The sequence below is a fragment of the Hemiscyllium ocellatum genome, chromosome 17 (assembly GCF_020745735.1).
Source record: "Hemiscyllium ocellatum isolate sHemOce1 chromosome 17, sHemOce1.pat.X.cur, whole genome shotgun sequence".
NCBI lineage: Eukaryota > Metazoa > Chordata > Chondrichthyes > Orectolobiformes > Hemiscylliidae > Hemiscyllium > Hemiscyllium ocellatum.
The window spans coordinates 29,767,080-29,793,732 of NC_083417.1; the positions used below are offsets into that span (position 1 = coordinate 29,767,080).

Here is a 26,653-nt window from a genome sequence, read left to right on the forward strand (position 1 = left end):
AAACACCCGAGTGGCCAGTGACAAGCACTGCCCTTCACATCAAAGGGCAATGTTGTGTGAAACAAATCTGCTGTTTATTTTTTCTCTCTTTTTTATGGTGTGTGTGTGTGCAGGTGTGAGACACAGTGCGAGACACAAGGTGTACGAATCTTTATTCAATTTCCACAACCACGAAGATAGGAAAACACCCGAGTGTCCAGTGACAAGCAGTGCCCCTCACAAAGGGCAATGCTGTGTGATCAAACAGTGAAGGGGAGGGCAGGGACTAAATCAAAATAGAGTTGGAGGGGGAAACCATCCCCCTTTGTAACGCTTAGGACCTGTCTAATTATCATTAGTAGAGTATTTTTAAGCAGAATACGCAGCTGTCTTTCATTGAATCTGGGTTGAATATTAAACAATGTTTAACTTAACAGTCAACAACTAGCTTGTCCACCAGCGACCCCCACCGGCAGCCCGCCGACATGGATGGCCTGCCCCGCACAAACATGGCGCAGGCTCGCAATTAACGTTGTTGCTACTGCTGCTGTTGCAGCGCGCAACATCCACTTTCTTCCCCCAGCTCTGCCACTGCGCTCTCACCCTAAAAGGGGCCGGGGACATCACAAATATCTCATTCGCCAATGTGCGCAGTGACGTTCGCGACATGTTATGGTGGTGTCGCCATTCTGATTGGTTAATTGCCGTTACCACGGGAGATGACCGTTTCGCTGATTGGCGGACCATTTACCTGCTGCGACGTTCCGACCAATCAGCGCGGAGTGGTGGTGGGGCAGGTGCGTGGTGTGAGAGTAGGCCTGCGGCAGCGGGTTGTTGCTTCTCTCGGGCGATGGATGAGGGGAGCAGGATGTGGATGGTGACTTGCACGGCCCCTGTCAACATCGCTGTCATCAAATACTGTGAGTATTGACACTGAAACCGGCAGCAGATTCAAAATCCCGCTCTTTATTCTGTTGTGCTAGGATTGGTAACTGCCGAGTATGCAAGTAAACTCGGAAAGAGCTAGTACCACCACGATGGACCGAATAGCCTTTTCCCGTGCTGTACAGTTATTTCTAACCTGCCAGCACCGCACAGTCTGTCCGTCTGCCGGAAATGTAAACTAGGCAGACCACTGAGATCAGCTTTGCATTGGGAGTAGAACCTGATGGCAAATAGGACCTGACCACTGTTGTACAAGACTCTTCTCATTTCAACTGATTTAACATGAACTTTTTTTATTAAATTTAATTTGCCTAATTTTTAATGTTAATGAAAATCTGGTGGGCAAGCATTGTCCTTTCAAACAATATTCTCTCCATCACACTGTCATAACCTCAACGCAAATGCTGTGGAACAGGGACGTGGGATTGTCATTTCAGCATTGCATATTGCTTCTGGCAGAGGTTAGAAAGAGTTTCTTTTCAAGCCATTTTCTCTGGATGAGCTGATTCAGGAGTTCAAAGTAAAATTGGAAGTGACCTCTTAACCAGTTGAATTGTATTGTGGGGCTAAAATAGCTTGTAGTGTTAGATGTAGGGGAATGGGTCTGGGGAGGTTGATCTTCGGAGTGTCGGTGTGGACTTGTTGGGCCAAAGGGCCTGTTTCCACACTAAGTAATCTAAGTAATCTAAAACTTGATCAGCGAGGACTGATGAAGGTGTACAACAGTATGCTTCTTGATGTTACCACTTGCAAATCCATAAGGAAAGGTTTCTCTCACCCACAAGCAGCAGGGAGAGGGGGAGGAAATCAGAAATTGTATTTATTTTCTTGATGATTATTGTTGCTGTTCTGGATGAGTCTGAAGTACTGGATTGTTTTGGAAAAGAAGAATAAGGTCTTTTGTTGGTGGTTGTGGACCAAAAAAAAACTGGTGAGGGATGGTCACTTGTCCTTGTCATAAAGTCACAGAGATGTATAGCATGGACACAGACCAGATATCCTAGATTAATCTAGTCCCATTTGCCAGCACTTGGCCGATATCCCTCTAAACCCTTGCTATTCACACCCATCCAGGGTCCTTCTAAATATTGTAATTGTACCAGCTTCCTCCACTTCCTCTGGCAGCTCATTCCATACTCGCACCACCCTTTACATGAAAAAGTTACCCTTTAGGCCCCTTTTAAATCTTTCCCCTCTCGCCCTAAACCTATGCTCTCTTGTTCCGGACTTCCCCCAACTCAGGTAAAAGACTTTGTCTGTTTACCCTACCTCATGATTTTATAAACCTCTAAGATCACCCCTCAGCTTCCAGGAAAAATGGCCCCAGCCTATTCAGCCTCTCCCTTTAGCTCAAACCCTCCAACCCAGGCGAGATCTTGTAAATTTTATCTGAAGCCTTTCAAGTTTCACTTCCTTCCTATAGGAGGGAGACTAGAATTGCATACAAGATTCCAAAAGTGGCCTAACCATTGTCCTGTACAGCCACAGCATGACCTCCCAATTCATTTTCTCAGTGCTCTGACCAATAAAGGAAAACATGTTAACCACTTTCTTCATTATCCTATCTACTTGTGACTCCATTTTCAAGGAACTATGAACCTGCACTCCAAGGTTTCCATGTTCAGCAACACTGCCCAACACCTCACCATTAAGCATATAAATGCTGCCCTGATTTACCTTTCTAAAATGCAACACCTCACATTTATCTAAATTAAACTCCATTTGCCACTCCACAGCCCCTTGGCCCATCTGATCAAGAGCCCTTTGTACTCTGAGGTAACCTTCCTCCCTACACTTCCAATTTTGATATCATCTGCAAACTTACTAATTGTACCTTCTATGTTCACATCTAAATCATTTATACAAATGATTTATATAAATACAGGGAGGTTTAATTCTGCACCCCATTGTTCACACTAGAGTGAATGTGAAGATTTTAGCCTGACAAGCATCAAAAGTGCAGGTAAGGTTGGTGTAGCTACTGGTGGGTTATTAGGTATTATGGTTGTTGAACAGCAAAAGACGTGGTAGATAGGAGTTTGAAGGTTCAGTTGGACGTGTCACGAGGAATAGATTTGTTTCCAGTGAACATGGGAGAAAGTGGTTTTGTACAAGGGGTAAGGGCTGTGGATGATGGGAACAAGAATGGTCAGAAATGGCCTCTGAAATAATGGACATCAACAATTTAAGATCAAAGGGACTAGCTTAAAATGTGTTAAGAATATTTTTATGGAGGAAAAGCCATGAATCTACTCAGGTGAGAAGGAATTTGGAAAATATGAGGGTGCAGAACATAGCAAAAGTTACAAAACCGACTGGTAGAAGTGTTATTCAGGCCACACCACTGCTGTGATAACTGGGCATTTCATGTGGAAGACTATATAGTCAGCACACCAATGCAATCATCCCTGTTAAACTTCTGGATGAGAAGAGTTTTAGTGACAAGTAAATGGGCATTCTGAAGAGATTGTTAGACATCTTCTAGCAGAGTCCAAGGGGATGTTAATAATGGGATAACTGGAACCAGAGCAAGTTGATGAGGTCAACCCCAAGAGGCACTATAGGGTGAGGTGGAGGCCATTACTACTAATGGCATTTGGTTTGCTGCCAAATGCTGCTGCCTCATTCAGTTGATCAGAAAATGCCAAGACAGGCACAAATGATAATAATGAGTTGAGATAGTAGTGAAAATATATACCCAGACTATTCATTCAAATTAAAATTAAATTGTCTGAAAAATTGAAATTGGTGAAAGGAGCTTCAGATAGCAGGAAAGACTGAATGTTATCAGATCTAAAGAGAATTTAAGCTATTCTACTTCTTTTGCTTAGGGGGAAAACGAGATGAAGAGCTGATTTTGCCAATTAATTCCTCTCTAAGCGTTACGCTACATCAAGATCAGGTAAGGTTTCAGACTCTAAAGGTTTTAAAAGATTAAGGGTAGGGTTGATGTTCAAACGTGAATCCCATTTGTGTTCTGGGTTTGCTCTTTGCTTTACTCCCTAGTTAAAGAATCCACAGGTGGCCTAGCGACTACTGGTGCTACGCGGAGTGTTTCTCGGTTTTATATAAAGCAGTTTGATCCCTGGCTTGAGATGACTGACAATAACCAAAGCATCAATTGAAGTGGTCTCATTCCCTAAGCAAGAGGAGGGGCCAGTCAAACAGGGTTGCATTCGTGTTAATATCTAATAGTACTCACTGGAATGTGAATCTGTCTGCTAATGACTTGGTTGTGACAAATGATCTGCATTTGGTCCTTCTACACCTCTGCAGAAAGGCTCCTGCCTTCAGTGGAGGGGAAACTTTAGTAGCATTTCAACAAAACACATTGTCTAGAGTGGTGCAGAAAGTAATACTGCAGCCTGATGAAGCATATGGAATTGATAGCTGTACATTAGAAGTAGACTGTATCCTCTGTAATCTCACATCAAATGAGACGGGGACCTGAAGGAAGAAGGTTCCAGTGAAGTCCCACTGTGCTATTTTTCTGCATATAACTTAATGCTTAATGTTTGCCCTTGTTTGATGTTAAGTCTTCAATCTTGCTTCAGATTTGCTATGTGGTGTCAGAAGTCTGAATTGTTCCCTCATCAATGTTGAAAAAGGCAGAAAAACTGAAAAACCTTCTAACCTGACAAATCGCACATCAGAAATTACCTATGGTAGTACTTGAGGTAACTTAGTGAAATCAGGATCTAATGACAAGTCACTAAATTGTTGGAGGTCATCATTCCTCTGCTGAGGGACCTAAACCATGTGGAATTCCTCAACCATACTGCATACTGTACAACTTAATATTGGCAATTCGACTGATGCCATATTGCCTTCTGACTATTAGCTGGATAATGTTCAAGTATTATGATAGATGGCTGCACAGGCATTCTGAGAAGATAGGGTCTATCTGAAAGTTTCCAAATATGGAGAGATTATCAAAGCTCTAGATTGATATATTAGTGTTCACAGGGTGGTTGTCAAGTTGGGGAAGAAAAGTCAGTCTAGGACTCCCAGGACTTTGCAACAAAATCTGATTGGGTGACAGCTAAGAGTTGAGAGTCGGGATGCCCCAGAGCACCTGCAACAGAGTTGTGCAGGAAAGCAGTAGCCACCATTGCTGCTTGCTGCGTTGTCAGGGCAGAGCCTTGCTGGTACCTAGCTGATCCAGCTATCAATGCTGAGCATTATTTGCGCTGTCTGAAAGGCCATTTTTAGATTATTTGCTAAAGAACTAAAGGAAAACATACATCTGCCAGAGAGAGAAAAAATAAAATCACAATTGCAACTGTCTGTGAAGTAGGCAAAACTAAAGAGCAAGATGTACTGTTAGGAGTTCTATATTGACGAGATGGTTTTGGGTATGCAGACGCCATGGCAAGAAATTTATATTTAAATTGGATTCAGCAGCAGGCTTTATCAGTTATTTCAGAATGATTACTATCAGCAAAGCATAAATTTCTCTAACAGTCATCAATTCAACTTTAAGGTGCAGAAACTATCTCAATCCTAGTGAGGATGGATGCGAGGTATAGTTCAGTAAAAGAAGGAATGAGATCAACATTTTCTTTGATTGCAGCCAGTCACCTTAAGTCATGACAGGGTTAAGTTTATCAGTAAATTCCCCTTAAAGGTCAAAACAAAAAATCTGAAGATATGTAAGTTTGCAGATTACACCAAAATTGGAGGTGTCGCGGACAGCGAAGAAGGTTACCTCAGATTACAACAGGATCTTGATCAGATGGGTCAGTGGGCTGAGAAGTGGCAGATGGGAGTTTATTTAGATAAATGTGTGGTGCTGCATTTTGGGAAAGCAAATCTTAGCAGGACTTATATACTTAATGGTAAGATCCTAGGGAGTGTTGCTGAACAAAGAGACCTTGGAGTGCAGGTTCATAGCTCCTTGAAAGTGGAGTCACAGGTAGGTAGGATAGTGAAGAAGGCATTAGGTATGCTTCCTTTATTGGTCAGTATTGAGTACAGGAGTTGGGAGATCATGTTGCAGCTGTACAGGATGTTGGTGAGGCCACTGTTGGAATATTGCATGCAGTTCTGCTGTCCTTCCTATCAGAAGGATGTTGTGAAACTTGAAAGGGTTCAGAAAAGAATTACAAGGATGTTGCCAGTGTTGGTGGATTTGAGAAATAAGGAGAGGTTGAATAGGCTGGGGCTGTTTTCCCTGGAGCATCAGAGTGTGCGGAGTGACCTTATAAAGGTTTATAAAATCATGAGGGGCATGGATAAGGTAAATAGATAAAGTCTCTTCCCTGGGGTGGAGGAGTGGAGGGCATAGGTTTAGGGTGAGGGGAAAGATATAAAAGAGACCTAAGGGGCAACGTTTCCATGCAGAGGGTGGTGCACGTATGGAATGAGCTGCCAGAGGAAATGGTGTAGGCTGCTACAATTGCAGCATTTTAAAAGGAATCCGAATGAGTATATGAATAGGAAGAGTTTGGAGGGATATGGGCCACGTGCTGGCGGGTCGGACTAGTCTGGGTTGGAATATCTGGTTGGCATGGACGAGTTGGATTGAAAGGTCGGTTTCCATGTTGTACAACTCGATGACTCTTATATGCTGGTTTAATTTTCCTCAAATCAATTTGATAGAATAATCAATCACATTTTATGGGTGGATTTTCAACAAATTGTACCTTTTAACTTAAAGTAGAATTGTCATGTTGTAATTATCTTTGATATTCTACAATAAAGTATTCATTATCCTATAATTTAGAAACGACTCTGAGAAGAAATATTTGTAAGCAAGTTATGAAATAATTGTGGTCTCCAAATCCTGAAAGACTCACATTTAGCAAGGATGTAGAATCAGAGCACCATTGAGAGCTTCATATAGAGCTGAATCCTGATGACAGTGTCCAAGAGGGACTAATATTCTCCAAGCTTCATCTTTATTCTGTTCACAGTGTAGACTTATCTTCTGCAGAAGTTCCTGAGATCTCATTGTTTGCAGCAGAGTAGCCTCCAGTTGAAGTAAATAATACTACTGGCATTATTCCTTCTGTAGGAGTCCAAGGAACAGTTTCCTTTCTTCTCCCTTACAGCTGCTTTTGATGTTCCTTGTCCTACTTTGTCTACCAGATTCATCCTTGGATAGGGTGTTGAATAATTCTTTTGCTATCATAGTAGTTGCAGATGGTACAGCTGTGAAGTCCTTTTATAGCAGTTGAACTTGGTTCATTCCCTCAAGCTGGTGTTTTGACCTTCCCCAGCATCCAAAACAGAAAAAGAGAATGAGAATTCCAGTTCAGTGTCTTCATCGACATGGGAGTTGTAGTGTTTTGGGTCTGGAGCTTTGTCTCTTGAATCAATCCTGGTGTTCAGGTCATGGTAAGTGTCTCAATCCAGGTAATAGCTGTTGACATCCCACTCCATTGATATGTTTGCTTTTCAAAGAGGTGATAGTGGAAAACATGCCTCTGACTTCCTCATAATGAGCTGAGGACACTGGTGATTGACACATTTGATGAAAGGTGAAATATTGGAGTAGGGTGGAAATGTAAATACTTCCCAACATTAACAGTTGTGGGTAGGGTGGATTGGGGAAGAGCTGTAGTATTGTAAGGTTGACAGCTACATTCAACTGGCTAGACTGCATCATCAGTGATGTCAGATAGCATGAGACAGAGAGAAAGGTCCAGTGAAGTTACGCTCTGCCATGTTCTGTGTTTATTTTAATAGCTATAAATTATGTAAATAGTTGTACTATTATGGTGTATAATGCTCTTCTGTATACGATCCCTAGAATATGCTTCTCATATTCCTACATTTGCCAGTTACTGGGCCATCAGTGACGAAATTCAGTTTGGTTACTTAAAGCCTCTCACCTGTGAATGTAAGAACACAAACATTTAATGCAAAGTAAAATAATGCCTAACATGATGTGATGTTCTTTCTTAGAGCTCTACATATTTCTGTGAAGGAGTAAAATCTGTCTTTATTTGGAATTTTAAAAAGCACTTAGCAGAAATCAATAATATGTGAATGGGAAAAATACACTATTGTCACTTTAATGAAAAAAATAGTTTAATAGAATTTGTTCTGTAACTCCAGGGTCAGCATTAGGCAGTTTCATGCCATGTTGGTATGGCTTGATGTAATGTTGAATTCCTTCCCGTGTTAGGTTCTTTACTGAGGTTTCACACATGAGATGCAATTCACACACACCAACCTCTGCAAACGGTTAAAGTTTGTACAAGCTAGGTGACCCCTTTTCACCCCCCTCGCAGGTGTGTGAGCTTTAGTCAGTGAGGCCCTGAACTAAGAAAACACATCCCCTTTATTCAGGTCATTTGGACGTGCGCACAGATACTCTGGCCATTCCTCCATACTAGCATGCCACTCAAGACAATCCGCAGTTACTCTGTCACAAGTTACCCCAGGTAGAATGGCAGGATGAGATCATCCTCTGAGATAATGCAAATGCTAATGCCCTAATCCTGGGAAATCATTATGCAGACAGTTTTCTGACTCAGTGATTCCCCAAGGCAATTCAGGTGCTGCATACCTCTGGCCAGAAAGCATTTCTGAATGAAAGATTGAATGATAGTTTAACTTGCCAATAGTAAGGGAGTGATAGCAAATGACTGTCAAAATGAACTGTGAAATACAATGGATGGTCATCCCTGTTCTTTCATGATTGTCGTCCTCACCAAGGATATTAAAGAGTTAAACTGCACTATTACATTAATGTCCATAGATATTCCCACTTAATCTTTTAACATTACACTCAGGCTGATTATTTCCTAGCAAAGGCTGAAACTTCATCTCAGCAGGGTAGTTTAATATTTCACTTCCCTCACTATCTTGTCAGTGGTGTTTGGGAGTGAGTTGATGCGGTAATGTGCTTTGGTTGAATGGGAACGGTATTTGGGCTAGTCAGATGTGATCGTTTCAGAATATCATCAGAAATTTAAATGTTTGTCCTCTGTTTAAGCATTGGCACGTGCAGCCAAGTATCATATTTTTTAAATCACTCCTGCAGAGGAAAATAGCTATTTGGCGAAAAGTGAAGACAGAGTTTGTAATTGAATTTTTTTCTCTCTCTCTCTCCCATATTAACCTATCAGGTGCTGTTAAAATTTGTGCTAGATTTTATTTTGTATTCTATGGGATGTGACAGAGGAAGGAAAGCTAACATTTGTTGCCCATGAACTGATTGCCTTTCGGGATGGCTGACAAAGCCAATTAAGAGTCAACCACATTGCTATGCATTTGATGTCACATGTAGGCCAGACCAGGTAAGAGTAGTAGATTCAAAACAGACAGAAGTTGCTGGAAAAGTTCAGCAGATCTGGCATCTTGTACGAAGCTTTGGGTCCAGCGACCCATCTTCAGGGAATCCTGAGGAAGGGTCACTGGACTCAAAACGTTAATTTTGATTTCTCTTCACATATGTTGCCAGACCTGCTCAGCTTTTCTAGGGACTTCTGTTTTTGTTTCTAATTTACAACATCTGTAGTTTTTTTTAGTGTGGTAGATTTCCTTCACTAAGGACCATTAGTTAACCTTATGGGCCTTTTAGTTATATGTCGCTATTAGTCTAGCTTTTAATTCCAGATTTAATTGAATTCTTATTTCGCCCATTGCCATGGAGAAATGTGAATCCATATCTCCAGAACACAGGTGTTCAGAGTCCCAATCCAGTGACATTGCTACAATGCCACCATCCCAGTTTCCCCCACTCCCCTACTTCTTGCATCATGGGAGTGAAAATTGGAAAATACCTAATCAGCTGTAAAGCACATTGGCATTTCCTGAGGAATGCAAGATTAAATAAACTTGTCTTTTTCTTTTAACCAAAGAATGGGAACAATAAAACACTTTGAGGGGATGTTGATCAGTAAGTTGAACTAATTTCTAGTTACAGTATTAGAGACTTATGAAGAAGGAATAAGAATAGGCCTTTTAGGCCTTTGACCTTGCTCTGCCATTTGATAACATGATGGCTGATCTGATTTAACTTAAATTTGACATTTCTGTATATCCCTGATAATCTTTCAATCCCTTGATAATCAAGGTTAAAGCTTCTGTATGTACATCCTTTTGAGCAAGGGAATTTCAAAGACACTGAACCTTGTGAGAGAAAATGTTAATGGTGATGAATTCCTATATGAATCATCTGAACCTCCTCTGAGAGATACCCAGTATTACAACTGCCAGTCTTCAACCACATCGATTCATTCCTTGTGATGTCAAGAAATAGCTGAATACCCTGGAGACTGCAAAGATGTGTGCCCTGACAACATTCTGGAACACTGCTGATTGTACAGTGTTCAGTGCTGTTTGCAACACCTTTTATGTACTGAAGCAGTCCATAGCTAAATGCAGCAGGACCTGGACGATATCCAAGCTTAGAATGAAAAGTTACGAGTAACATTTGCAAGGAACACAAACACCAGGCTATGACTATCTCCAACAAGAGAAAATCTAGCCATCAAAGTTGTCATCACTGAATTCCCCCACTATCCACATCATCAGATTATTATTGACCAGAAACTGAACTGGACCAACCTTATAAATACCATGTCTATAAGAGTGGGTCAGAGGCTTGAATGCTACAACAGGTAACTCGCCTCCTGACTCCCCAAAGTCTATTATAGAGTCATAGAGATGTACAGCATGGAAACAGACCCTTCGGTCCAACCTGTCCATGCCGACCAGATATCCCAACCCAACCCAATCCCACCAGCCAGCACCCGGCCCATATCCCTCTAAACCCTTCCTATTCATATACCCATTCAAATGCCTCTTAAATGTTGCAATTGTACCAGTGTCCACTACATCCTCTGGCAGCTCATTCCATACATGTACCATCGTCTGTGTGAAAAAGTTGCCCCTTAGGTCTCTTTTATATCTTTCCCCTCTCACCCTAAACCTACGCCCTCTAGTTCTGGACTCCCCAACTCCAGGGAAAAGACTGTCTATTTATCCTATCCATGCCCCATAATTTTGTAAACCTCTATAAGGTCACCCCTCAGCCTCCAACGCTCCAGGGAAAACAGCCCCAGCCTGTTCAGCCTCTCCCTGTAGCCTTAAATCCTCCAACCCTGGCAACATCCTTGTAAATCTTTTCTGAACCCTTTCAAGTTTCACAACATTTTTCCAATTAGAAGGAGACCAGAATTGCACGCAATATTCCAACAGTTCACCATCTATAAGGCATGAAGTAGGAGTTTAAGTGGCTGAGGAACTGAATAATTACTTTGTGTCAGTCTTCAGTGGAACACATGATTACTATTCCAAAATTGGAGAGTGATGGGGCAGGGCTGAGTATGGTGGCCATCACCAAGGAGAAGGTGTTAGAAAAACTGAAGGACTTCCAGGTGAATAAATCACCTGGACCAGATGGACTACACCCCAGAGTTCTAAAGGAGCTAGCTGAAGAGACGTTGGAGTCATTCGTGTTGATCTTTCAGGAAAGGCTAGAACCAGGTAGGGTTCCAGAGGACTGGAAAATTGCTAACATGACACCCCTGTTTAAAAAGGGAGTTAAGCAAAAGAAAACTGATTAGCCTAACCTTGATCATGGGTAAGATCTTGAAATCCATTGTGAAGGATGAGATTTCTGAATATTTGGAAGTGTATGGTAAACTAGGGCAAGATCAGCATGGTTTCATCCGGAGGTCATGCCTGACGAATCTAGATTTCTTTTGAGGTAGTAATGGACAGATTAGACTAAGGAGTGCCAACAGATGTTATCTACCTGGACTTCAAGAAGGCCTTTAACAAGGTGCTGCACAAGAGGCTGCTGAGAAGATAAGGGCCCATGGTGTTAGAGGCAAGATGTTTGCATGGATAGAAGCTTGGCTATCTGACAGAAAGCAGAGAGTGGGGATAAAAGGGTCCTTCTCAGGATGGCAGCAGGTGACAAGCATGTTCTGCAAGGCTCTGTGTTGGGACCATGACTTTTCACTTTATACGTTAATGATCTAAATGAAGGAACTGAGGGAATTCTGGTTAAGTTTGCAGATGGTACAAAGATAGGTGGAGGGACAGTAGTATTGAGGCGGCAGGGAGTCTGCAGAAGGATTTGTCCACTCAACCTGTCCAAAGAAGTGGTAGATGGAGTACAATGTGGGAAAGTGAGGTCATGTAGTTTGGGAAGAATAAAGGCATGGACTATTTTATAAATGGGGAGAAAATTCAGAAATCTGAAGTGCAAAGAGACTTGGGAGTTTTAGTCCAGGGGTGCCTCAAGGTTAACTTGCAAATTGGGTCAGTAGTTAGGAAGGCAAATGCAATGATGGTATTTATTTTGAGAGGACTTGAATACAAAAGCAAGGATGTACTTCTGAGGCTCTAAGGCTCTGATTAGACCACATTTGGGGTATTGTGCATAGTTTTAGTCCTCATACCTCAGGAAGGATGTACTGGCCCAGTGATTTCTGAGGAGGTTCATGAGAATAGCTCCAGCTTAATATGAGGAACATTTCAGGATGCTGGGTTTATGCTCGATGGAGTTTAGAAGGATGAGGGGAGATCTAATTGAAATATACAGAATACTGAATGGCCTGGACAGAGTGGATGTTGGGAAGATGTTTCCATTAGTAGGAGAGATTAGGACCAGGGCATCCCTTTACTCTAAAGGGAAGATCTTTCAGAATGGAGATGAGGAGAAACCTCCTTAGCCAAAGAGTGGTGAATTTGTGGAATTCACTTCCACAGAAGGCTGTGGAGGTCAGGTCACTGAGTATATTTTTAAGCCTGAGAGTATCAAGGTTTTGGGGGAAAAAGCAGGAGAATAGGGTTGAGAAACTTACCAGCCATGATTGAATGGCAAAGCAGACTCTCTGGGCTGAATGGCCTGATTTTTGCTCCTATGTCTTTATGGTCTAATGGAATTCTTCCCACTTGCCTGGTTTGAGTGCAGCTTCAAAAACACATAAGACAAAGTAGCCCACTTCACTGGTACCATATTCGCAAACATTCAGACACTCCCACTGATGCTCAACAGTGATGTAGAAATTCACAAAAGTTTCTTAAACAGCACCTTTCAGTCCCATGACACTACTGTCTAGAAGGGCAAGGACAGCAGATACATGGGGGACTTGACCACCTGCAAATTTCCCTCTAAGTTGTCCTGAGTTGGAAGTTCTGTTCCTTCAGTGTTACTAGGTCAAAATGCTGGAATTCCCTCCTCAAAAGTATTGAGTCTACCTACAGCAACTGGATTATAATACTTCAAAAAGGCAGCTCACTGCCCAACCTTAATTGCCCTGGAAAAGATGGTAATGAATGATGGCCCAGCCAGTGATGGCCACATCACATGAATGAATGAACAAAAAAAAATTGAACTCATTATTCCTAAAGCTAACTGCATTAAGAAAGGTGTGTTTGGTTATGTAATCCAACTGTCATTCAAGTGCTGAGTTTTACCAATGTTACATGACTTTTTTTGTGTAATTTCAGTTAAAGAGTACAACTACAGTAGCTGCAAGTCGGGATTTTAAGGAAGACAGAATATGGCTAAATGGAAAAGAGGAAAACATCAACCACCCAAGACTGCAGACGTGCTTACGCGAAAGTGGGTATCAGTTAGACATTCTGCGTAATGTTTCTGAAAACGACGGTGTACCAGTGGAAAAAGTTCTGTTGGAGTCTGATCTATGTTAGGGATTCATTTAATTGTGTAGTAATGCAGACTTGTTGATTTGGTATTAACCAGCTGTGTGTTAGTGCAAGAAGCTGTCAAAACATGCAATCTTTGGAGGACGTGGATGATGTTTTATTGCTGAGAGCCATATGGAATCCTGCTGTAGTATCAAATTATTAAATATTCTAGTATTCCCATTACAGCTGGGAATCAGAATCCATCCATTTGTTGGACGGATGGATTCTGATCAGCACAAGCAATGTTCTAAACAATTTTTTTTTTCCCCAATCTGTTGTATGAATTTGTATATTTTAATTGTAATTTTTAAAGTCTTTATCAGATGGCGTTTATAATAGACAAAGCACTGGACTAATAGAGTATAAAACCTTGCTGTACAAAGGAAGAATTTGACACTCCACTCATCAGTGTTTACATTTGGAATATGCTCCCCTTGGGGTACTGTACATATCATAAACCATAAATGTTCATCAAATTAGTTTAATGAAACATTTGTCATTTTAAAGCCTTTATATCTCAGACTGTAATTGTGATAAACTCACCATTTCATTGAATCCTGATGGTTTACTTTGTCCCTCTTCATCCCAAATTTTGCAGGGATGCCTTCAGCTTCTAAATCTCATGACCTGGAATTCAAAGCTTAAAACCCTCCCTACCTGCAGCATCCCTTCCTTTAAAATCCTAGAAGCTGATCTACTGCCCCCTGTTCACACCTTCCCTCTGTCCATGAGCCTACGTTTTCCATCATTCCACATTGATTACCTCAAGGCCTGGGTTACAATCCTGGGACTCCAGAACCTGTCTTCCTGACAGCAACTGTGGCCTTCCTAGTGAATTTGCTGGGTGTGGGAGCTGTGGCCTCTGCTGGCAGCTTGGTAGTCAAGACCTAGGGTTTTGATTCCAGATTAAGGCTCACCACTGCCTAATTATTTTGTGGTTTGGCAGACCTTCATGTGCAAAGGCAGCAAAGTTCTTTTGACAGGCTGTCCAGTGGGCAAATCAAACCCAATTTCTCATCAAAATACAGTCTGTATGATTTACATATAATCAGAAAATGCAGCAATATTTGTTTTCCGCCTGTGTTCCTACATTACTTCATAGCTATAAAATGGTTTGGGACATCCTTTGGTCATTGAAAAATGCTGTAAGAATGCATGTTTTTTAAAACATTTTTTCCAGGTAGTAAACGTGAAACTTAGTGAACTCTTTCAGCTGAGCACAATATTTTTAAAGTTACCGGAAACTATAATACAAAATTTGTACTGAAATGGATGACTTATTCATTTTATATTTCATCCCAGCAGAAATGAACCCATTCAGATCTTATATCAGTTTATAATTTTGCCTGGGGTTAATTTGGCAATCCTTGGTACGTGCCTATTAATGTGAAGGTCAAGGCGGGTAGGTGGAAGGAATGCTGGATGACTAGACAAATTGAGGCTCTAGTCAAGGAAAAAAAGGCAAAAATCGGATATAGACAGGATCGAGTGAATTTCCAGAGGAGTAGAAGAGAGAAATCAGAAGGGCAAAAAGGGAACATGAGGTAACTTTGCCAAACAGAGTTAAGAAGAATCTTAAGAGATTCTGCAAATACATTAAGGACAAAAGAGTAACCGGGGAGATAATAGAAGCACTGAACAAATATTTTGCATCAGTATTTACTATAGAGAAGGGCATGTAAGCTCAATTACTTGTGGAAATATATAATGAGGTCTTGGAAAGTGCCCATATTACAGAAGAGGAGATGCTGGAGGTCTTAAAGCATGTAAAGGTAGATAAATCTCCAGGAGCTGATCAGATGTTTCCCAGAACTTTTGTGGAAAGCTGGGGAAGAGACTACTGGCCCCATTGCTCAGATATTTGTATCATCAATAGCTACAGGTGAGGAGCCAGAAGACTGGAGGTTGGCTAATGTGTTGCCATTATTTAAGAAAGACTGTAAGGAAAAATCGGGGAACTATAGAACAATGAGCCTAGTCAGTGGTAGGTAAGTTGTTGGAGGGGATTCTGAGAGACCAGATTAACATGCATTTGGAAAGGTGAGGACTGATTAGGGATAGTCAGCATGTCTTTGTGCATGGGAAGGCAAAGTGGTAGACATCCATATGGACTTCAGCAAAGCATTCGACAAGTTTCTGTATGGTAGACTGATTAGTAAGGGTTGAGAGTGTGATGCTGGAAAAGCACAGCAGGTTAGGCAGCATCCAAGGAGCAGGAGAATCGACATTTTGGGCAAAAGCCTCTAATTTCCAGCACCTGCAGTCCTCACTTTTGCCTGGTTAGTAAAGTTAGCTCTCAGAATCCAGGTGGAGCTAGCCAATTGGATACAAAATTGGTTTGAAGATAGGAGACGGAGGTTGCAGTGGAAAATTGTTTTTCGGACTGTGACCAATGGTGTGTCACGAGGATCAGTGCTGGGTCCACTGTTTTTCACTGTTAATATATTCACATCCAAATCATTCATATAAAGTTTGCAAATGACACCAAAATAGGTGGTGTAGTTGACAGTGAAGAAGGTTATCGCTCAGTTCAACAGGAACTTATCAGATGGTCCAATGAGTGGCAGATGGAGTTTAATTTAGATAAATGTGAGGTGTTGTATTTTGGTAAGGCAAATAAGGGCAGGACTTATACAGTTAATGGTAGGGTCCTGGGCAATGTTGACAAACAAACTGACCCAGAGGTGCAGATGCATAGTTCCTTGAAAGTGGAGTAGCAGGTACACTGGGTGGTGAAGAAGGCGTTTGGCATGCTTGCTTTCATTAGTCAGAGCATTGAGTGTAGGAGTTCGGATATCATCTTGCAGCTGTCAAGACATTGGTTAGGCCTCGACTATCCGAACAAGATGGGCGGGCATTATTCCGTTCAGATGATTGGTTACTCGATTAAATGCCTTTCCTGTGGGGCTCGGAGTTTTTAAAGTCTGCTCCCCATTCAGGAGACTGCAGCAGCACGCGTTGTGCGAGACCCTGCCCCCCAACCCCTTCCAACACCGCCCATGCCCCAGCAAAAGGCACGCAAGCCCCCGCCCCAACAATGACCCTGCCCCCAAAACCCTGTCCAACCCCGTCTCCCAACCCTGTCAAACATGGCCCCTGCCCACCCCCGCTCTCCAAACCCATCCAACCCTGCCCCTGCCAGCCCCACCCTCCAAACCGATCCAACACTGCCCTCACCCAACACCTTCCCCCACCCCAACCCTGTCTAACACCACCCCCCACATGCGCAACCCCTGTCCACTCCCCCCACTCTTCAGGGCAGCCGAACTGTACACCAACAACAAGACTGCTGCTGCAGCTGCCTATGGGTAAATCTCCAAATAGCATGTACACATGCACAGCCACTCATACAACTTTTTACTACAACGTTTTGACAGGTTCCACCTTTGCCCTGTACAGGTTAATGTTGGAGAGATATCTGGGGAAGGGGGGATTTAGGATACACCTCGCTATAGAACTCCAGAGAAAGTGTGGGGAGAGAGAGAGAGGGTGGGAGGTCAGTCATTTGGAGATGGTGCCTGTTTAATCACTAAACAAAAGATGTGATCACATTTGGAAACACGTCTTTGATGTAATGTTTCTATCAGGACCTCAACATCTCCTTCGGATAATTGGTATTCGGATAATCTAGGTTCCTCTAATGTGTACAGTTCTGGTCACTCTTTTTTAGGAAAGATGTTAAATTTGATAGGGTGCAGAAAAGACTTACGAGATGTTGCGAGGACTGGAGCTATAGGAAGCAGCTGAATGGGCTGTGGCTATTTTTCATGGATGGTTGGAGGCTGAGGGGTGCCCTTATAGAGGTTTATAAAATCATCAGGGGCATAGACACGTCTTTTTTTCCCCAAGGTAGAGGACATAAAACTGGAGGGCATAGATTTAAGGTGAGAGTGGAAAGATTTAAAAGGACCTGAGAGGTAACATTTTCATGTAGTGGGTGGTGTGTGTGTGTGGAATGAGCTATCAGAGGAAGTGGTACAATTGTCATTTAAGAGGCATCTGGATGGGTATATGAATAGGAAGGGTTTAGAAGGATATGAGCCAAATGCTGGTAAATAGGACTATATCAGATTGGGATTTTGATCTGCATGGATGAGTTGAACTGAAGAATATGTTTCCTGCTGTATAACTCTGACTCTATAAACACACAACAGGCAAGACTCCGTTTAAAAATATGTTTTCATCAATTCATATGTTTGTTACATATTCTTAGCACTTTGCCAATCATTTTTTCCTTAGAAACAGGAAAAATACACAACATCAATTGAAAGTTTATATTTAAACTGCAGGGGTTCAGTAAGAATACTGAATAGTTTTTCTATGCTTTGCTGAAGCTATATGTGGTAGTATTTGCTTTTGAAAAATACTGACCTTTTATAGTATGATTGTAAAATGATTAAAGTGTGATCTGTAATTACATAAATACTTAATTTGCAAATACTCAGGAAATTAAAATTTTCTCTCCCAGTCCGCCGTCTAGCAAGAAAAAGAAGAACCAGCGGTGATGGAAATTCTAACACATTATCGCTCCACCATAAAGTTCACATCTGCTCTGTAAATAACTTCCCTACAGCAGCAGGCCTGGCATCCTCTGCAGCTGGTTATGCTTGTCTGGGTAAGCAACATGATCGATGGACCTAGAGCTTTAAAGCATGCACACTATACAAAATGAGGTGAGAACTAAATTGGGTTGAAACAGGGAAAATCGTAGAATTGTATGAAGGTACAGAGGCCTGAAGCTGACCAGAAATTAGACCTTGGGCGTTAGTTATGTCTTTGTAGCCTCAGTTGTAGTTGGCAGTGATCCAAGCTCTGATAATTAACTGGATGATGGTTTGAATTTTGTTTTGTTTTTTTTTTAATCCTTTGAATTCGAGATGCTACAGCACCTCCAACAGTGCAGCATTCTGGCAGTACTGCACGAAAACGTCATTGTGTTCCAGGCACAAAACAAATTGTTCAAAAATCTCAGCAGATCTGACAGCATCTAGAAAGAAATCTGAGTTAAAGTTCTGGGTCCAGTGACCACCGTTACAACTTCAGGACCTAAGCACAAAAATCAAACCTGAGACACCTGAGTATTGAAGTGTTGCACTGTTAGAGGTGCAGATGATATGTTAAACAGAGGCTCTGTCTGACTTTTCAGGTGGATGTGAAAGTTCCCATGAGACTAGTGAAGAAAAGCAGTTTTTTTAGGTGTTTTGGCTAATAACCATTCATTTAAATGTATTATTTGGCATTGTATTTTTGCTCATTGTGGGTACTAACTATACACAGACTGGCTGCCACCTCTCCAACATTACAACAGTGACTACTTCAAAAGTGATTATTAGCTGTAATATGCTTTGAGACGTCTAGTCATTATGAAATGTAAGTCTCATTTCCTATGTTTTTGTGTTTTAACTAACTGATGTTCCTTTTTGCAGTCTATGCACTTGCCAAGCTGCATGGTTTGGAAGGAGAGCTGTCTGAGATTGCTCGCCAAGGGTCAGGAAGTGCCTGCAGAAGCATGTATGGAGGCTTTGTGCAATGGATGATGGGAGTAAAAGAAGATGGAAGCGATAGTATTGCCCAGCAAATTGAGCCGGAAACTCATTGGTCAGAGCTTCGAGTCCTTATATTAGTGGTGAGTCCATGGCAACATGAGCAGATCCATTCTCAAGATTCAGTCCTGTCATGATAATGACAATGGCCTAATAATCAGTAGCTCTTCAGGGATTCAATGGGTTAATTTATTTAAAACAGTACAACATATTATAGCCAACTGATTTCTGTATTTGGAGCTTGCAAACCACAGAAAACTAACTGCCAGGTAAGTCACAACATTGTTTACATTACAACAAATTTTGAGTCCTTAAAATAAACTCTTTGAAAGGAACTACTCTTGGCCCTGACCGTACAAGAGACTGCATATGTGTTTATGTACATTCTTTTCTCACTTTGCAACTTGTTAATTAAATTTACAGACCACGTTGAGTATGCTATGAGGAATTGTGTATTCTACAAAAAGTAAAACTTTTCATCCAACATGTTTGTAATGAACATAAAAGTCATTGAAATTAAAACAGGGAATACGAGGACAACTCAGTAGATCAGACATCATGTGTGAAGCAAGGAAGATAGTGTTATGCTTACAATCGATGAGGTTTTGCCCAACTTAAGAGATGAACAACTCATTAGAAACAGAGTTGAAAAGAAGGGGCTGGGAGGTAATAAGTATTGATCCATGATTTAGTCTGAGAAAAGATGATTAAATGACCATTAGGAGTGATGAAGAAAAAAACAATAATGAGAGTAATAAAATATGTGAGTGATGCTGTTTATCATGGATGGGTGGGTTATAAGTGGTGATGACTAAAACATTTGTGTTACAGGCTTCACTGGTTACACTTTTCATAGCATGCAATAACTCTTGCGAAAAAGTTGGAGGTTGAGCAAACAGTGTTGGCTATTTTGTAATAAGTAAAAATAATATAGAATTAGCATTTTGTTATAATATGCAATTAATTGTTTCACAATGTATGCTACAAGAAAGCATTATAATAATTGGCTGTAAACCTTCAACTCTGGATAGAAAAGGTACAGTACTACTGATCGTATCTTGAGGGGGATAAAGGAACGAGAAAGCTGCTTCTATGTATTACTTCATTAGCAAAGGACGGCTAAATGTGGCATATTATTTAGAGTGTTGTATTATGCTAAGATTGACATGAATAAGTAATGGTTATTTCCTTGAATCAGTAGAAATGCTGTTCCACACTCATCAGCTCAATTCTATAAACTTTGCTTTAATTTGATCAACATGCCACATTAAAATCATTACTGTTCCTGGATATTGGAAAGCAACCCCAAAATATCAGCTAACTCAACAGTTTCTTAAGGCCTACTTTTCAGACATCTACTCAATTAATTATAGTTTAATATGATATATGGTGATTTTTATTTACAGAATTAATGAAATATGAAAAGCAACTATTTCAATCAGCAACTCAAATTATCTTGGCGCTGAAACCTTTTAGAGTTTTTGCACTTTACAATTTGCCTCATTTTTCCTCTCTCTCAACAGTCTAAGTTTGGCCCTAAGTAGCTACTATATCAATAGGTATGTATTTCTGTTTTGTGGCTGTCAGTGTCATCAGCACATTAGTCGTTTCATTGCTGAAATAGAAATGTTGTTACTCTTGAGAGTCTTTTTGTGTGGTAAGACATCTTAACACGTAAAGATCACCCTAAATCTATACATTAAAAGAACTGTTGTGTAGCTATTACTTTACATGCACTTACTTTCTTTGTCTTCATTATAATTTTTTAGTGGAAATCCTGATTATACTAAACTGCAGGTTTAAAAAAAGTAGTCCCATGATGTCACACTCTGACCAACCTATGTTAGACTAAAATCTTTGGATTCTAACTTGTGCTAAATGGTTTGTTTTAAGGTGTTTCTCTTGTGGTAAATGACAAATCCAGAAGTTCAACTAACTACTGCTTCTTTTCTAGGTCAGTGCGGAGCAGAAGCCAATTGGTAGCACTGCTGGGATGCAAACCAGTGTCAAGACCAGTCCATTGCTGAAAGTATGAAATTTTTTCATTTGAAGTATTAGCAAGCTTTTGAAAAACTTAGAATTGCAACAAAGAAGTCTATTCTTCTCCATCAGCCCATGTCAGTTCTACTCTTCCATACAAATTGCAGTCATAACCACATATGTGCACCATGTTTCCATGTGGTTTATTTCCCAATTTTCTTCAATTTCTCGGCCTCCGGCATTCCAAGGCCTTACAGCCCCCTGTATTGAAGAAAATAAGTTAAAGGAGACTTGATGAGAATTACTTTGTTTAAGAACAGACCATTTTAAAAGAGCCCCAAACACGACACACGTTCAAGAGTCAGAATACTGAATAGGAACCGCTGACTGCTGGTTTTAGTTATTATAGTCATAAAAATGGTACTTCATTAACAATGGAGTTTCATTTCACCTGGTCAACATTAATTAAAACCTTGGGCCTTTCAGATAGAGATTGTTTTCAAGCCTTTGTTCTGGTTCCATTGGTTCCTTAGGTTGAAATTAGTTGCTTTGTTCTGCTGCATCTGTAATTAATGAAAGTAAAAGTTCCTTAAAATAATATTATGATTAATTTTGAAGATCATTGTTGGCAGTGGGGCTTACAGAACACGGTTAAAATGTTCTTATTTCCTCTTTGGAAGAAGGTAATGTGAAAAAAGATGAGTGAATGAGAAGTTAACTCCAGGAAACCATTTCATACCAGAATGGGAATATGCATTTTATGTTTCCAGTATCGGACTGAAATTGTTCCAGAACGAATGAAAGAAATGATTGATGCAATCAAACGGCAAGATTTTGAAACCTTTGGACAGCTAACAATGAAGGACAGTAATCAGTTTCATGCAACATGTCTTGACACCTTCCCTCCAATCATCTATCTTAATGATATTTCCAAACGCATCATTAACCTGGTACACAGATACAACACCCATTTTGGGGAGACACGGGTAAGATCTTTACTGTTATCTATACCAAACATTGTGTTCACTTTAAAAGATGTATATACAGCTATTCAAATTTCCAGTAATTTCCCAAGCTAAAAGTGATACATGAACTTTTTCTGGAATAATGATAGAAATACCTTGTTTCCAACTCAGTAATTTCTGACCAGTTTGCTGCCATTACAGCATCTGGTACATGATTGTCTTTCTTAGTACTGGAGAAAGAGAACAGCCTTCCTCTCCTCCACTCCATCCACTAAGTCCTCCAGTTCCACGTTAGCGAATTAAGGTGCTAACTTCCCTTTCTCGGCTTTGTACTTTTGGATTTGTGTAGCAACACTACGTAGGGCAATTCTTGACTTGCAGCTTTTAAAGTGGTCTGTAGCTGGAGTATAATCATGGCTTTTGCAGTATGAATGCTGGAAGGTCCTGGCGTCAGTGACCACTTCCTTTGCTGACTTGTCAGAGCAAGAGTAGCCTTGTTGAGGCTGGATGCATAATTACTGAGGTGATCAGTGAAAAATTGCATGAGAAAGGTCACCAGGGCTCACAGTGGGAAACCCTTCATAAAACTCCCTGAAATTGATCCTTAGCCAAAATATGGGAAAATTTCAGCCAGTAGTTTTTAAGGAGTGTGGGATAAGGGAAAAAAGTGAGGGAGAGAAGTGGGATAATTTGTTTTGGACCAGGGATGAAGGTCAGTGATTACAACAAAGTGGGCTTTGCTGGCAAGGCCAGCTTTTGTTACCCAATCCTAATTGCCCTTGAACTGAGTGGCATAGTCAGCCTTTCACAGGGCAGTTAAAAGACAATAAATTGCTGGGATCTAGAGGCACATATATACCCAATTAAGAACAGACAGCAGATTTCCTCCCATAAAAAGAGCATTATTGAACCAGATGGGTTTTCCGAAAATCAACAATAGATTTATGGTTGCCATTACTGGGACTGGCAGCAAAGAAATTTATGGTAACTTATATAAATTCAGCTCCTGTTTTTGGTATTGCATTACTTTATTTAACGGTAGCAAAATTTAAACAAAGCAACTTCTTCAAAAATTTAACCATTAAAATATCAAAAGAATTGTTTGTTCTGGCAGCTAAAAATATTACTCTCAGTAATTGAACTGACAATCCAAGTTTGTATACATTCCAGTGTGTTGGGTATTTGTTTTGTTATGCATAATTAATTTATCTATTAGAAATCTATTAGAACATTTCCATTCAGTTGTGACATTAAGTTATTGTAGATCATCACATACAGGTCAAAGTTTGAAGCTTCGAAACATGCTTTCTAAGATTGGTGGTCCACTTTTGTGTTGAGTAAAAATGTGTAGCATTGGTGCTGCTGCAGGAGGACCCCAGTTCTGTTCATCATGCACAGCATGCTGTGTTGTTACCTTAAAGTCCCACCTATCTTCATTGAATTGTAGTCATATTACCCCCTTAATCCTGTTTGTTTATTTCTAAGGTGAATATGCAGCTGAACTGAAGATTTTGGGCCAATTCCTAATTTGAGCGTAGCTCTAAGCCTGCATTTATTAACTGAAATTTTAAGGGAAATATAGATCTAAACATGCATTTTATCACTGACAAAATGAGCTCATCTTGTATGTTGGGTCAACTAATACGTCACAATCTACAGTAATTGCTCACTGCTTATGAACAACTTCTGCCTACTAATTTACCCTTCAGTTCCTGAGCAGAATTGATATGAGCTCCATGATACAGTGGAAACTGAAGGATGGAATATAACCTATGTTGTGATATGGCTAATAATTAAGAATGTACTGAAAATATGTGCAGATAATCTGTAAATTGGGCTGGTATTGCTTTTTGATGCAATTTTTGTTTACATTAGGTAGCATACACATTTGATGCAGGTCCTAATGCAGTCATTTACGTACGGGAGCAGCATGTGGATGAGTTTGTGGAAGTTGTGAAACATTACTTCCCTCCTGAAGAAAATGGTGAACAGTGAGTCCTACAATTTTTTTTCTATTATAACCTGTTGAAATTTGTTCAATTTGCAACTTTTGTTGTCCTCAATCAGTAGAGAGAAACAGCCATGTCACTTTGATTTTTGATGAGAGAAATGCTGATATTGAACTGAGGTGGACAAATTCAGAAATCACTTGATACCGGGTTATAATCCAACAGGTTTATTTGAAATTACAAGCTTTCGGAATGTTGCTGCTTCATAAGGTGAAGTGGAGGGAAGTGCATAGGCACAGACTATATAGGCGGAGATATAATAGCAAGATAATTCCAGGTAGTTAAGAGTGTCAACAGATAAGTACAAATATTATGAGTGGAGTGTCAACAGACTGAATAACAAGTCTCTGCGTGTGATCGAAGGTGTCAACTGGTATGAGTAAAGTGTCAACAGCTGAATAGCAAGTGAAGGGATGACCGATGAACCGATTACTTAAGGCAGAGAAATTGTTACAAAACTTCAAAAAGAAAGATGATGCTAGAGGTGAACCAAATGGCCAGAATACTATAATGGGTATCAGAGTCGCATGATGAGGGTCTAACCAAAGGAACAAGACATCCAAAACTGTACAAACTAATTAAGATAGAGAGGTAATAACAAGTCATAAAGTTGATGATATCAAAACAGAACAGTAAGGAAGATTTTTACATACAGAACAAAATGGTGGGGCTACATGTAGCGTGACATGAGCCAATGGTCACCGTTGAGGCCACCCTAATGGGTATGGAACTTGGCTATCAGTTTCTGCTCAAAAATTCTGTGTTATGTATTTTGAAGGCTTCCTTGGAAGCTGCTTACCTGAAGATCCGAAGCTGAATATTCTTGACCGCTGAAGTGTTCCCTGACTGGAGGGAACATTCCTGTCTGGCGATGCTTGCAGTGTCTGTTCATTTGTTGTTGTAGTATAGGAATTTAAATCAGTAATGTTAATGCAAGTAATGTGGGAAGACAAATGTCAGGGTACAGTACCAGGAATGGCAAATGCAATTGGAGGGTTGTTAGAAAGTGGAGATAAAAATTAAATGTGATAAAGCTCACCAATGAAAGAAAACTGCAGAGGTGTTCTAGGGACCAGGGTCTTGTGTATGTAGCTCTAGGTTGGAAAAGAGGGCTGAACACATGCTTATTTGTCTAACAGTAGGAGGGTGTATCTGCTATTCACTTGAATGCTAGGCCCTTTACTTCCATTCTGTTTATTCTTTAGTGTGTGACATCTAGAAGGCAAATGTTTGTGACCCATCCTTAATTGTCCTTAATGCCACACGGATTTGATGTAGGTCTGTTCCATGTCCTTTGTGGGGAGTCCCATATTTTAAACTCCAGTGAAGAGCAGTGATCTATTTCCAAGTCAGAATGATATAGCCTTAGAGCAGCTGTTTCCCCTTGTTTCGGATGCCTTTGTCCTTCAATGTGTCAGTGGTCACAGGTTTTGTAGGTTCTGTTGAATGTACCTTGTTAATTTGATGTTGTAAAGTGTTGCATATTGTTGCCACTGTTTGCCAGTAGTGGAGAGATGGAATGTTTTTACGTTGATGGTTTTGTGTGGGGGAAATAGTGTCTCACTCACTTGATGCAGTTTTTTTGAAGAGGTGACAAAAAACATTGAAGGCAGAATGGTAGACTTTAGCAAAGCATTTGACAAACTTCCACATGGTAGACTGGTTAGATCACATGGGATTGGGGAGCTAACCAATTGGATGCAAAAGGGTAGTGATTAGATTAGATTACTTAGTGTGGAAACAGGCCCTTCGGCCCAACAAGTCCACACCGACCCGCCGAAGCGCAACCCACCCATACCCCTACATATACCCCTTACGTAACACTATGGGCAATTCACCTGACCCGCACATCTTTGGACTGTGGGAGGAAACCGGAGCACCCGGAGGAAACCCACGCAGACACAGGGAGAACGTGCAAACTCCACACAGTCAGTCGCCTGAGGCGGGAATTGAACCCGGGTCTCTGGTGCTGTGAGGCAGCAGTGCTAACCACTGTGCCACCGTGCCGCCCCTAATAGAATGTTGTTTTTCAGACTGGAGGCCTATGACCAGTGGTGTGCCAGAAGGATCGGTGCTAGATCCACTGCTTTTCTTCGTTTATATACTGAAGAAGGCATTTAGCACACTTTGTTTTTCATTGATCAGAACACTGCATATAGGAGTTTAGGACATCATGATTGTCAGTTTGGGTTGACCTTTCACAGGAAGGTGGTTGTTAAACTTTCAGAAAAGATTTACAATGATGGTTGACGAGCCATCTGACATGGAGGCAGTGAACAGATGGGGTCATACTGCAGCATTCTGTAATGTGTAGGTTGACTGTAGGATTTCAATTCTGCTGTCCATGCTTTAGGAAGGTTGTTGTGAAACTTGAAAAAGTTGAGAAAAGATTTACAAGGATGTTGCTGGGGGTTGGAGGATTTGAGCTATAGGGAGAGGATGATTAGGGTGGGGCTGTTTTCCTTAGAGCATTGGAGGCTGAGCAGTGACCTTGGAGATGTTTTAAAAATCCTGAGGGACATGGATAGGATGATTAGCTTTTCCCTGGGGTGGGGGAATCCAAAACTAGAGGGCATAGGTTTAGGGTGAGAGGGGAAAGATTTAAAAGGGA

General features: G+C 40.9%; 1 protein-coding gene across 2 annotated transcripts in view; it reads left to right on the forward strand.

The window, feature by feature from the left end:
- The first annotated feature begins 758 nt into the window (after window positions 1–758).
- The window catches only part of mvda (mevalonate (diphospho) decarboxylase a), a 48,020-nt gene continuing 22,125 nt past the window's right edge, over window positions 759–26,653 (forward strand). For both annotated transcript variants that reach the window (XM_060838030.1, XM_060838031.1), the window contains exons 1-8: window positions 759–899; window positions 3,756–3,826; window positions 13,345–13,459; window positions 18,014–18,160; window positions 18,972–19,171; window positions 21,043–21,117; window positions 21,839–22,054; window positions 23,909–24,024. In XM_060838030.1, the coding sequence (XP_060694013.1) occupies window positions 830–899; window positions 3,756–3,826; window positions 13,345–13,459; window positions 18,014–18,160; window positions 18,972–19,171; window positions 21,043–21,117; window positions 21,839–22,054; window positions 23,909–24,024 (1,010 nt within the window). In that variant the 5' untranslated portion in view covers window positions 759–829. The remainder of the gene's footprint in view (window positions 900–3,755; window positions 3,827–13,344; window positions 13,460–18,013; window positions 18,161–18,971; window positions 19,172–21,042; window positions 21,118–21,838; window positions 22,055–23,908; window positions 24,025–26,653) is intronic.